The sequence below is a fragment of the Vombatus ursinus genome, unplaced genomic scaffold, assembly GCF_900497805.2.
Source record: "Vombatus ursinus unplaced genomic scaffold, bare-nosed wombat genome assembly UNPS02014176.1, whole genome shotgun sequence".
Lineage (NCBI taxonomy): Eukaryota > Metazoa > Chordata > Mammalia > Diprotodontia > Vombatidae > Vombatus > Vombatus ursinus.
In genome coordinates, this window is record NW_020953954.1 from 1,547,375 (window position 1) to 1,560,685 (window position 13,311).

The 13,311-nt window shown below is 51.6% G+C and overlaps 1 protein-coding gene across 1 annotated transcript in view; it reads left to right on the forward strand.

The window, feature by feature from the left end:
- Positions 1–11,843, forward strand: part of LOC114041608 (mucin-5B-like) — a 13,092-nt gene extending 1,249 nt beyond the window's left edge. Inside the window, exons 3-11 of the mRNA XM_027860133.1 lie at positions 2,231–2,411; positions 4,857–4,961; positions 5,162–5,199; positions 6,603–6,725; positions 7,779–7,865; positions 8,123–8,245; positions 8,482–8,530; positions 8,950–9,058; positions 10,687–11,843. Of these exons, the coding sequence (XP_027715934.1) occupies positions 2,231–2,411; positions 4,857–4,961; positions 5,162–5,199; positions 6,603–6,725; positions 7,779–7,865; positions 8,123–8,245; positions 8,482–8,530; positions 8,950–9,058; positions 10,687–10,873 (1,002 nt within the window). The 3' untranslated portion in view covers positions 10,874–11,843. The remainder of the gene's footprint in view (positions 1–2,230; positions 2,412–4,856; positions 4,962–5,161; positions 5,200–6,602; positions 6,726–7,778; positions 7,866–8,122; positions 8,246–8,481; positions 8,531–8,949; positions 9,059–10,686) is intronic.
- The last annotated feature ends 1,468 nt before the right edge of the window (positions 11,844–13,311 follow it).

A 13,311-nucleotide genomic window follows, 5' to 3' on the forward strand; every position in this document is an offset into this window, starting at 1 on the left:
GATGGATGGATGGATGGATGGATGGATGGATGGATGGATGGATGGATGGATGGATGGATGGATGAAAGGGCAAATAGGTGGAACAATCATTGGACAGATAGATGAGTGTTTTAGTTGAATCATTTTTCAGTTGTGTCCAATTCTTCATGACCCAATTTGGGATTTTCTTGGCAAAGATACAGGAGTGATTTATCAATTCCTTCTCCAGTTCATTTTATAGATGATGAAACTGAGGCAGAGAGCAATTAAGTGACTTGCCCAGGGTCACACAGTTAGTAAGTGTCTATGGCCAGATTTGAACTCATGAAGATGAGTCTTCCTGACTCCAGGCCCAGCACTCTATCCACTGTGGCACCACCTAGCTATCCCAAGATAGATAATAGATGGACAAAATAGGCAAATGGATAGCTAAACGGATACAGTGAATGAATGGCTCCCTACTCCGTTGTAAGTACTAAGCACCCAGAGATAAAAAATATGAGAAAACAATAGTCCCTCACCTCCAGGAGTGTACATTCTAATTCTAAATCTGTGGATGGATAAATGAATGGTTAGATGGATAGCAATATGGATGGACAGATGCATAGATAGGAAAATCAAGCAGATGGATGGATAGCACGAATGGAGAAATCAATGCATATGTAGTTAGATAGATGTATAGATGTATATAAGACAGAAAACAGGTAGATGGATGGATGGATGGATTGTTATATAAGAAGCAATGTTGCATAGGGCATAGACTTGAAGTCAGGAAGAGCCAAGTTCAAATCTGGTCTCAAACATATACTAGCTGCATGACCCTGGGCAAGGCACTTAATGCCTCTTGGCCTCAGTTTCCTCATCTGTATAACAGAAAAAATAATAGCAGCTACCTCACAGGGTTATGGTGAAGGTCAAAAAGAGGTAACAGTGAAGGGGTTGGCAAACCTTAAAGCTGCCCATGAGTGTGATTACTAAGCCAGTGGACAGATAGATGGAAAAGCAGGTGGGTGGTTAGATTCTTGTTGGACTCGATTTTCTCACCACCTACTTTCCTCAACTTGCAGTCTGCTTTTGACCCCCTACTTCTTTTTTTTTTCACATTAAATTAGCAAGCATGTCTTTATTTCCTCCCACTCTGCTTCGTCTCCCTCATTGTACAATAAAAAAAGAAAAGAAAACTTTCACAACAAACATACAGTTTAAAAAGATCCACATTGCCGTGTATCATTCTGCATGTTACATCTATCACTTTTTGAACCCCTACTTCTAGGCTGAACTTGCTCCCTCTAAGGTTACCAGTGGTCACTTTAATACTCAATCAACTAGGGGCTGCTAGGTGGCACAGTGGATGGAGTACCAGCCCTGAAGTCAGGAGGACCTGAGTTCAAATCTGGCCTCAGACCAAACACTTGACACTTACTAGCTGTGTGACCCTGGGCAAGTCACTTAACCTCAATTGCCTAAAAACAAACTAATTAATTAATCAATTAAAAAATAAATAAATACTCAATCAACCAGCCTTTCCTCTGTCTTCATCTTTCTTTACCTCTCTGCTCCTTTTTGAAGTTACTGACCACTAGTCCCCCACATTTTCTTTCCTCCGATGACTTCTGAGGGATCTCGGTCTTCTGGATCTCCACTTTCCTCTCTACCTGTTTCTTCTCTGTTTCTTTGGCTAGCTTGTGCTATTCCCATTTCCGCCATGTTGGGATTTCAGAAGGGGTCTGTTCTGGGCTCACTTCTCTTCTCTCTCTACAGACCTCAGCCTTAACAAGGCTGATATGATATCTTTCATATCAATACCTCCACTCATGGGGATAGAACGAGATGTAGGGCAACAGTACAGATAATCCAGAAGTAATTTCTCTGAGCATTTTCCTTCCTCACTGTGTGTTCCATGTTCCACTTGCCACTGAAGTGAGCTCATGCCATCTGACAGTGGAGGTGATGGGAAAATAAATGAGCTGAGAGGGCTCAGAGTGCAGGAGGGAATATCTGCATAAGACAAAAGTCTGGCAGATGCTGAGTGCGGCAGGAGAGGGTCTCCCAGGCACTTGGCCAAAGCCAGGGGGCCAGCATAGCCCCTGGAGTGGGGAGGTCCAAGGTCCCTGGAAGAAGTTTCTCCTTGACTTCCCCCTGAAGGTCCATGGGCAGGCACTGGGCACAAGCCCTGGAATGAGCCCTGCCTCAGGCTCTTGGAGCCAGCCCCTAAACAAGCCAATATCTGGTCTTCATGTGTTCTTCCCAGCCTGGAGAGCAATGGACTAGTAATTGCCAAGACTGCATCTGTGACAACAACTCACTCACAGTACAGTGTAGACCTGTTCAGTGCCTGGAGTCCACAACAGCCCCCAAGTGCCAAAAGGAGGGCTTTGTCATTGTCTACGAGCCCCAGACAGAGGATCCGTGCTGCATGGAGGCACGCTGTGGTAAGCCCAGCCATCCCATTCTGGGTCCTGCAGGGGAGCAGGATAGGATCAGAATGAAGCTCTCTGCAGAAGCCCCAGGACAAGAGGATGGGTCCAGCTGGACATATTCCAGAGCCCCACATCATGGCTGATCCACAGGCTCAGTGTTATGGGGGAGAGGAAAGGGGTGGGGGGCAGCCCAACCTTCTTAGAGCTGATGATCTGGGGGATCCAGGGAGAGACGGTGTGGTCAGCAGCATGGTAGGGGCACAGCATTAGGCTTCCAAGAAGTCCAAGAAGTCCAAGGAGGGGAAGCCATTTATAAAAGCGGCAGCTCACATTTGTCTGAATCCTTCCAACAACCATGGGAAAGAGATAGTGCTGTTCCATGGGTGATGGTGCTGAGGTCAGGTGAGGCCAGGTCCTTCAAGCCCCAACTCTGGTGCCTGCTGTCTGTCTGTGACCTGAGGCAAGTCCCTTCATCTCCCTGGGCCTCAGTTCCCTCCCCCACAAAATCAGGGGGCTGGACTAGATGGGCTCTAAGTCCTAGGATTCATATCCCTAACATCTCTATTTTGCAGAGAAGGTAACTGCGGCTTTCCAGACGAATGTAGACATGTTCCTTGAGGGCAGAAATTATTTGCTTCTTGTCTTTGTGTGCCTGGCACTGAGTCCAGGGTCTAGCCCACAGCAGGTGCTTAATAAATGATTGCTGAGCTATGGCTCTGAGGCCATCATTAAAAAGCAAACAATGGGGGTGGGAGGCTCAGCTCAGAATTTCAGGGAACAGCAGAAGCAAAGATAGGCATGTGCCAAAGCTCAAGTAGAATTCCAGAGACAATGAATAGACAAGTTTGGTTAAGGTGGGGCCAGATTATGGAAGGCTTAGAGTACCAGGCTGAGGAGTTTGAACTTTCCTCTACAGACAATCAACTGAGGAGCATTTATTAAGTGTAAATTGTGTTGCCGGCCCCATGCTCAGCAATTGGGGCACAAATCCCAAGGGGGGGACAGCCCTGCCTGTGGGAAGCTCCCATTCTTTGAGAAAGTTCCAACACATCATAGATAAGAAAGTGCAGGAACACTACAAGATGGGGAAGGAGAGGTCTGGAGAGGCCGGGAGAGGCCCCTGAACTGGACCTTCAAAGGAACTAGGAGCTTCTCAGGCTGAAGCGAGTGGGGAAAGCATTCTAGGCATGGTAGAGGAGGGGACAGGCTTTGAAGATTTCTGAGCAGGGGCCATGTCATGGTCAAACCCTTTGGCAGGTGAGTAGATGGACCAGAGCCAGGGTGACCAGGTGACCATTGAGGAAAGCAGCTACAGGGAGAGGGGGTGAGAACTTGACCTGAAATATAGCTGTGGAGATGACGAAGAGAAGATAGGGGCATGGTGAGGGAAGAATATACAGAATTGTGGAGGGAAGAGGGAAGGATTAAAGATGATTCCTGGGTTCTGAGCCTGGGGTGGGGGAGCATGGAGAAGGGTGGCAGCCCAGACAAAGGAAGGAGGACAGATTAGACCCTGGCATGTCTGAGGGGTTGTTGCTGCCCTCCGGGCAGCTGGGGGTGATGTGGACCTGGAGCTCGTAAGAGAAATAAGGGCTGGAGAGGAGACACTCAAGAGTGCTGGAATGGGGAGTTGGGGAAGGAGGAGAAGGGAGGGGAAAGGGTTGGAATTATTGGGATGGCCAAGGGTGATAAGAGTTAGGGAAGAGGAAATCTTGGTCCTTTGAGCATGAGCAGCTCTCTGTCCTGGTCCCAGAGAGGTCGAAGGTAAGAAAGAATGAGCCAGGAAGTCAAGTGCTCATTTGATGATTAGGGAAGCCTCAGGAAATTCTGGGCTTCCTTCCCCAGGAATGGCAGACTGTTCTCCATGGGAGAGCTCTAAGAGTCTGAGCACTGCGAATGGGGGGGGGGGGGCGTGGCTCTCCAATTAGCTCAGTCTGGAACCTGGAGACCTGGGTTCCAATCCCAGTTCCGCCTCTTGCCAGTTGCGTGACCCTCGTTAAATCACTTCCCTCCTGAGGTTGTCTGTTTCCTCCTCTGAAAACTGAGATAATATGAGTTATGCTACATTTCTCTCAGGGCTGTTGTGCAGTGACCCTATTGTCAATCTTAAAGCGCTTTTCTAGGCGAGTCCTGACCTATTTACCGGCTTGTGACCCTGGGAAAGTCATTTAATCCCTCTGTTTCAGTTTTTCCACCTGTAAATCTACCATGAAAACAACTCTCCTGCCCACTTCACAGGGAGAGAGGAGCCGTGGAGGTAGCTCCACACAAATGCAGCCCTTTCTCTGATGTTGGCGTTCCCTTTTAAGAGTCAGGTCGGGAAAAGGGAGGTACTGATATCTGCACAGAGAGCTGGGCTAGAGTAAAGTGTGCAGAGATTCCCTGAGAGCAAGGGGCTAACTTCCCAGAATTCCTGGGCTCTCCCTTCACCTGTGGCACATTCTCCCACCTCCTCAGTCTGCAACCAGTCCAGCTGCCCTCAAGATCGACCGAGCTGTAAGCCACAAGAAGAGGTGTTTAGCATCCTGCCTACAGACAGCTGCTGTCCTGTCTTTGGGTGCAGTGAGTACTGAGCTTTGGGGCCCCTTAGGGTCCTGGCTCTGGGCTGTCCTGTCCAGAATATTGTGCCACTTCTGTTGGGGGGACCCCAATCCTTCACCACCCTTCCCTGTCCCAGCTGAATGGGCATCATTGAGGGGTCTTTAAAACATGTTCTAAGCTCCCCTTCACATTTTCACCTTTAATGTTCTTGTGCCTTTCAGAAGAGAGAATGTGTGAGCAAAATGGGACCACCTATGGGGTGAGTGAGTCCTTCCCATCGGGGTCTCCAGGGCTTGGACCACAATAGTGCCATATTCCTCAGAGATCCCCATTTTTAGTGGGAGAGACATCCCCCCAACAACACCCAGGGCAGAAGCTCGTCAGGAGGCCATCCTCTGTGGACAGGCACATCATTAAGGGACCAACAGTAGGAGAGATAGACACAATAGATAAACATCACTAACCCCCCACTATGGGCCAGGGGGGCCTGGGAAGAGATGCAAAAGGGACAATCCCTGTCGGCAAAGAGGTTACGATCTAACCGGGGAGGCAGATGATATGCAAATAAGTCTACACAGAGCATGCTCTATACAGGATAAATAGGAAATAGTGCCAAGAGGAAAGCACTGACATGAAGGAGGTTGGCAAAGACTTCCTGTAGAAAGTAGGGTTTTAGTTGGGATTTAAAGGAAGCCAGAAGGCAGAGAGGAAGAGGAAGTGCATTCTAGGCATGGGGGAAAAACCCAGAGACAGAGACTGGGACAGAGAGAAGGGCAGAAAGAGGAATGAAGAAAGAGAAAGTGAGCAAGGGAAGAAGGAAAGGTAGGAGCAGAGAGGGAAGGAGAGAGAGAGACAGAGAGACAGAGAGACAGAGAGAGACAGAGACAGAGACAGAGACAGAGAGATACAGAGAGAGACAGAGAGAGTCAGAGATGTCAATGAAAAAAGAAGGTTCCAGGGGCTCTTTGGGAAAAGGTCCCCACATGTGCAGTTACCTTACCCAATAGTTGCATCCATAGAAAGAGGTTCAATGTTCATTAACTGCACTTTAAATGCACTGGAACATTCTCTATTAGAGAACCATGCCCCTAGACCAAGAGAATGAAGGTCCTCTCCTCTCATTCAACTGTTCTGCTGAGGATGACAGCCCCTGCATGAATGTGTGTGGTTGTGTGCAAGTACCAATGTGTGATTGCACATGAGTCTGTGCATTTATAGGTGTGCACATTTGGGTGTGAGTGTGTATATGTGCAATTATGTGTATGTGTGTGATTGTACAAAGTTCGTGCTTTTATAAGTGTATACATTTGCATGTGAGTGCATGTACATGTCTGTGATTATATATGCACATGCACTAGTCTGCGTGGTTGTACATGTTTGTGCACATTTGTGTATGAGTTGAGTGTGCACGCATGGCCAGGTGCACCTCCCAGGGGCTGCTGCCATCCCAGGCAGGTCTACTCAGGAGTTTGGGAAGCTTCCCACCGCTTGCCACCTTAAGCTTGCTTTTCTCTGGGCTGGAAATGCTGGTCGCTTCCAACAGTTTTGCCCTGCTGGGTCTTGATCCCTCCCTTCCCCTGGACAGGGACCCTGGGGGGTAGGGAGGGGCAGGAAAGGCTGGATGTTCCTCATTCCCTTGACTTTGTCCCCTCTTTCTCCCAGATTGGGTCAACAGTGCCATCAGAGCAGCCCTGCCACACCTGTACCTGTCGCGTCGAGGTGAACCCGGACACCAACAGCATGGTGTGGTGTGAGGCTGAGCAATGCTCCATTGCCTGTGCCCCGGTGAGAGTCCAGCCCCTGTCCTGTTTGGCCAATGACCCTTCTCTTGGCCTTTTCCAGTCCATGGAATGTGCCCTGTCTCCTCGAGGACCCCAAGTTTGGGGCAGCCAGAGCCTTAACTTGGTTTTTCCCAGTTCGTGTCTCCCTGAGGACCCTAAGCTTGGGGCAGCCAGGGCACCTCAGGTGCCCAGGTATGTCTCTGTGTCCCCTGCTGGGGCCCGGTGCCCAACAGCTCTCAGGAGGCAGGTATTCTTGGGTCAGCTGTCAACATTCTTGAGCTGACACCATCCAATTCTTTGCTATTTTACTGCCTCCTCCTTGAGAGTGAGAAGGGGTGCATGCACAGGACATTGTATTGGGAGTTAGGGAACATGGGATTGAGCCCCACTCCTGTTACTGACAACCCCCAAATCCCTTCCCCTCTGAGCCTCAGTTTCCTCAGCTGTAAAAGGAGTCATGGCCTGAGGCTCTCTGAGCTCTCTTCCAGGTCTGATGACTCTGTAAAGCTCAGTCCCTTTCTTCAGGGCATTCACAGTCTACAGAGGGGACTCAGGAGGAAATGTGGATGGCCCAGCAGGAACCTGGGGTGCCAGGCTGTAAAGATGGTGTGCCCCAGGATCTGAGTGAACAGAGAGCCCCATGGGGGCTGGGTTGCCAAGGGAAGAGGGTTGGACTTGGGCTGGGAGAGGCTCCCTGAACAAAAGTACGGAGCTGCAAGGAGCCTAGGGCTAGGGGGCAGTGAGAAGGGACGTGAGATGGGGGACCTCGAAGGCCAGACCAAGAGTTTGAGCTTTTTGCTGTCGATGGTGTCGATGCTGAAAGCCTGAGGAGAGGAGTGGGAACATGATCAGAGAGATCCCTTCCACATCTCGCGTAGGCAGTGGGGGAGTTGGGTTGGCGGGCAAGAGATGGGAGGGGGGCAATGACTGGAGACACCGGCCATGGTCCAGGCAGGGGAGAGGCGGGGAAGGTCTTGCCTCGAAGAGCAGTCATGGGGAAGGAGAGAAAAGGCAGCCAGGAACACTCACTCCCTTTCTTCTCTTCCTCTTACTATAGGACCAGGAGTACAAGGTCCTACCAGGGCAGTGCTGTGGGCAATGTGTGCCAGCAACCTGCATCACTCCAGATGGAAAGCGGATTAAGGTAAGAGACCCTGGAGGGCTTGACTGAGTAGATCAGAGCCAGGGCCAGGCAGGATCCTTGCCCCATGCCCATTAACTCCTAGGCTTTAAGGGGGGCAGGGGGCACCTTGGGAACCTAGCAGGCATGTGGACACTAACTTTCGGGGCCAGCCTCGGTAAGCTCCCCCAGGTCCCAGAGCATCTCAGGAGCAGGTGCTTAAGCTCTGCGCAGAGGCTGGCAGACCTGGGCATCTGGCTACCTTCTCGCTGGCATTTCAGTTCAATGAGACCTGGGTCGACACCAGTGCAGACAACTGTACAGAATACCGCTGTGAGAAAGTGGACAAGCAGACCATCGTGTCTCGGAGACCAACCGAGTGCCCAGACATGCCGGTGTGCAAGGTATCCGCTTCCCGCCCCCCAGGCTCATGACACACATTGGAAGCCTAGGGTACAACACAGGCTCTCATTCAGACCTGAGGCTCGCACACAGACCTCTTGGTGCTCCTCTGCCTGCTAACTCTGGCATCCTGCAAACCCGTCCTCCACATTGGCTGCTTTGCTTTTAATGCACCCAGCCGGCCCCACTCTGCTTAACTCAGCCCTAACGCCTTCCACTGCCCATGCTTTGCCTGCAGGGAGTCCTCAGGAAAGCCGGCTGCTGCTATGAATGCGAGGAGATTGAGGGTAAGTCAAGGAGGGGCATCTGTGAGGATGTCGGGTAGCCTGTGCCCTTCCCACACCCACCGCCCTCAGCAGACACAGGGAGTCAAATGTCTGGGCTGGCCCTTGTCACGAAGGTCCCCTTGGGCTCCTGGATGCCACAAACAGCCCCTGCCCCTTCCATCTCCTGTGGCCTCTTTGGTCACTGAGGTATCCCCCATGTTCCCAGCCCCAGATCTATCTGCGCAGGCGGCTGTGCTCATTCACTTATGACCAGCTCCAGAAAACCATGACCTCCTCACCCCCCAGCCCCCACTCCCAACCCAGCCCCGGCCCCTGCTGGTAGATGGAGGGATGGGATGGCAGACCTGGGGAAAAGGGGGCCCCGGAGACAAGGGAAGGGGCTTTGTACCAGGGCAGAATTTCCCTCTTCCTCTTTCTAGAAGATTGTCGGGTTCAGTCCAATGAAACGCTTCTCCAGTATGAGGGCTGTGTGTCAGAGACAGCCGTCAATCTCACCTTCTGTGCAGGGTCCTGCAACTCCATGTCCATGTGAGTGAGAAGCCGGCCCCACTATGTCTCTTTCCCACCCATCCACTTCCTCCTTCAGTGCCCAACTGCCCCCAATTCCTGGCCAAACCATCCAAAACCCTCCCCAGAGAGGTAATTCTGCCTGGAAATGTCTGGGTCTCAGCAAGGGTCTGCACTGGGCAAGAGCCTCACTCCTCATGGGGCAGCTCTAGCCACAGGTGAAAGGGGAACCCTCCTGCACAATGTGAATTAAGGGGCTACCCCAAAAGGCTTCCCTCCATCCCAGTGCCCTGCAGCCACAGTGACTCAAGCACCTGCCATTAGAACAGATTGAATGAGGCAACATTCTGGTGCTAGATAAATGCTGTGTGTGGTCATTATTACTACCATCATCATTGTGACTCTTCTGCCAAAGGCTGTAGTTAAAGGTAGGCATTATCCTAGGAAGGGGAGACCTACTAAGTCCTTGGTAGACACTGGCTCTTGAACACGAGCAAGCTTCTCAGAATCAGGGTCCCACCAAAGTGTTCACGCCTGGAGGGGGCAGTCAGGCACTACTGTGTAAGAAGTGAGGCTCAAAAAGGGAGATGGGACCCTTTTTGCTGCTCCCCCAGAGAACATCCAGGTGCAGCCCTAACAGAGGGTCAGAACTAGGTGGGCATCACTCATGAGGCAGAGATCCCACATATAAACAGGCCCCCAACAGTTCTTCAGGGTTCTTGTGAGGACCCAGAAATTTTCTGTGCCCACCATAACCACTGCCAGGTCAGGGACATCAGGCTGATACCCCACCCGCCCGAGCAAATCAAGATTGGCTCAGGGTCAGTGAGAGGAAAGGCTGAGCAGGTCATACCCAGCTGCCAGGGTCACTCAGAAGGTGGCATCAAGGTCTGCCCACTTTCAGCACCAGGCATGGTAAGTGTGCCCTGATGGTGCTCTCACAGAAGGCCTCATATAGACACAGCAGCTCTCGCCCTCAAGCACTTCCAGTCTGACCAGGGGTAAAGCCAAGATAGCCCATGACTAGGGATGGTGGGCGCCCTGGGAGAGGCTCCAAGAGGAAGAGCTGGGTGAGTATGGAGGAAGAAATCCTGTGTAGGCTCAGCAGAGGTGAACCCAGCAGAATATAGAGTTCTGACAGTCAGCAGAGAGAGAGGTCAGGAGGGAATTTCAGGCAAGCTCTATGTTCATGGAAAAGTTGGGAATACAGGATGAATGGGAAATGAAGCACCCAGAACCAATGAGGAAAACCCCATGGATGGGAAGAAAAAGTCTAGAGATCCTAGGGGACCATAATTAACATTGTCCTGGAGGAAGCTGCCCACACCAAAGCTTTCTCCCGCTTATTTGTAGCTATGCCTTCTTCTGAGAAGTCCAGGGTCTTTCCCATTTGGGGCAGAGACTGGGTGAGCACCAGGCAGGTCTTTGATAGAGAAGCCAGGCCTGGGTTGACCTTGATGCCACTTCTAAGCATCCGGCACTCCTGGCCCTGCCCAGTCTGGCTGGGGGGCTTTGGGCTAGCCCTTCCCCCCATCCCAAGTGAGGGGGTTGGACTCCATGGGTCTCACAAGCCCCGCTATGCTCTCAGGCTCCATGGGTACTGGGGAAGCACTGCACTGGGTGGTTCTAAGAGGGGCTCCATTCGCCAGGTATTCTCTGGAGGCTAATGAGATTCAGAGGAAATGTACCTGCTGCCAGGAGACTCAGACGCACCAGGAAGAGGTGAAGATGAAGTGTCCTGATGGCAGGGAGATACAGCGCATGTACACACATGTGGATGCCTGCAGCTGCACGTCTGCCTGCCTGCCCTCCCACTCTGATGTCGTCACCCGTTAGACAAGCCTCATGCCTCCAGGAGAGAACCCTCCAGCTTTCTTCTCAGAATCTTGGGAGGAGTCCTCACCATGCTGGAGGGGGATGGAGGGAGGACACTGAATCTGAATCAGAGCCCAGCATGGAAAGAGACTCTTTCCTAAGCCCAGGAAACTTTGCCTTCTTTGCCTCCTTGCTCTGCAACAGTCTCTCCAGCAGCCCCAGATTCTTCCTGAGCCCTCCATAGGTCAGAGGTCAGTAGGAAGGGAAGGCTTGAGAGTCCTGGGGTCCTTCCCTGACTGGCTAAGCACCTTGTGGAGAGGGTCTAGTGGATACAATGAGGCTCCAGGTTCTTGTCCCAAAGAGAGACTAGGGGCCCCTAAGCTAATAGCTAGAGACTGCAGGCTCCTTGAGAGCAGGGACTGTCTTTTGTCTCTCTTTGTATCCCCAGTGATTAGTACATTGCCTGGAATGTTGAAGGCACTTAATAAATGCTTGTTGGCTACCTAACAGGAGAGCTGCAAGTACTTAAAGACGATAAGAGTGGCCATGGACCTCCAGCCCCAGACTTACTCACCTTGCCAAAGTGAGACTGCTCACACTCCCTGGTGCTATCCAAGGTCCTTAGCAGCCTTGCCATTCATTGTTCCAGAAGGAATCCCATAGGACTAGACATGCTCAGTAAGATGCTAGCTTGCTCCCTCCCAGATTCTGGTGGGGGAAGGGGCTTTTCCTCTTCAGCAAATGTTTCTTTCCTCAAGTGGTGGGTAGCAGTGCTGCCTCCCTATTTCTGACTCCTTGGTCCTAACTCCATGCAGACAAGGGTGGAGTCAAGGGTAAGGAGTAGCATGCCGGAAGGCATAAAGGTAGAGAGGGGATTTATCTCCTCATCTGACAAGAGAAGAAACTGAGGCATGGGGGGAGGGGAGACAGATGCAGGCAACCTCCTTGGGCTCTTATGACTTACCTGTTCCTTAGGGATTCAATAATAAACCTTCCACATTCTGGGTCGTGTTGGGCTCTGCCTCTACTTGTGCGGCACCATCTCCAATATTCACACCTCCCAGGCTGGGGCTCTTGAGGAATCCCCAGCTCAGAGGGGAGAAAGGCATGGGTCTGAAGGCCAGAAGCCAAAGACTTTAATAGGTTTTGGAGGAGGGAGCAAGGAGCAGCCGCTCCACCCATTAGACAAGCCTAGTGGCTCTGGGAGAGAACCTTCCAGTCTTCTCAGAATCTTGGGAGGCAGGACCCTGGCCTGGGGGCAAGATCTGGGCTGGGCATGGGGGCAAGAAGATCCAATGATTTTTTAAAATCATAGATTCCCAATAGCATTCACATGGGACAGCCTTTCAGACGCTTGAATGCAGCTCTCATGCCCACCCCCACCCCACCCCTGAGCCTTCCTTTCTGATCCAGGCTCGATATGCTCAGACCCTTCAACTGATGCTCAGGGGACCTAATCTCAAGGCCCTTCCCCCTCCCTTTGCCTCTGAAGCTCTGAGGGCTCTCTGGCTCATTGGCATTCTTGCTGCATGAGAAGGTCCGACCTGAACACAGTCTTCCATAGTGCAGAGGTTGGGGCTCTGGCCCCTTTCTAGTCTCGCTGCCACCCGAGAGCTCATCGGCGGCCACTTCACACTGGGGCCCGTGTTGGGCTTGGACTCCACTCAAACCTTCAGATCTTTTTAATAAGCTGCTATCTGGCCACACCTCCCTTATCTATCTTACACTTTTTGATCAAAATATGCATTTTTCTTGCCCTTTATTTCATTAGGTTTGGGGCTCCAGTCTGCCAAAGTCCTTCTGGATCCCAACTCAGTCCTACAGAATCTTAGTAGGCCTTCTGTGCTCGACATTTTAGCAAGTGAAGGGGGAGGGCATTCCCAGCATGTGAATACAGCAGCAGCAGCAGGCAGGCACTACGTCCAGGGAACACTGTGAGGGGGAGGGGGACAGAAATGGCTAGAAAGAAAGGCTGTATTGCAAATGTGAGTGGCGTGGGGAGTTCAACCTAAAAGAATCTTCTTGGTCAGATGCACCCTTCAGGAAGATCCCTTTGGTGGCTGAGGGGAGGCCGCACTGGAGCAGGGAGAGGCTAATGCCGGGGTAACCAACTGGGAGGTTACTGCAATAGGCTGGATGAGAATCTGTAAGGACCCAAGCTAAGGGGTTGTGCTGAGGAGAGCAAATGGGGCTGATGCCAGCGACATTAAGGAAGAAGAAGGGACAACACCTGACAGCTGGTTAAATACGAGAGGCGAGGAGGGAAGATGGTGGACGACGACGTCCTGACAAACGCCAACTGTCAATGACTCTTCCCATCGGCCAATTCTCAGGAAGCGAGGGGGCACCACGGTGCCCTCAGTGGGAACAGTCAGGAAGACCTGAGTGCAAATTTGGCCTCAGACATACTAGCTGTGTGACCCTGGGCAAGTCACTTAACCTCAGTATCCTCATTTGTA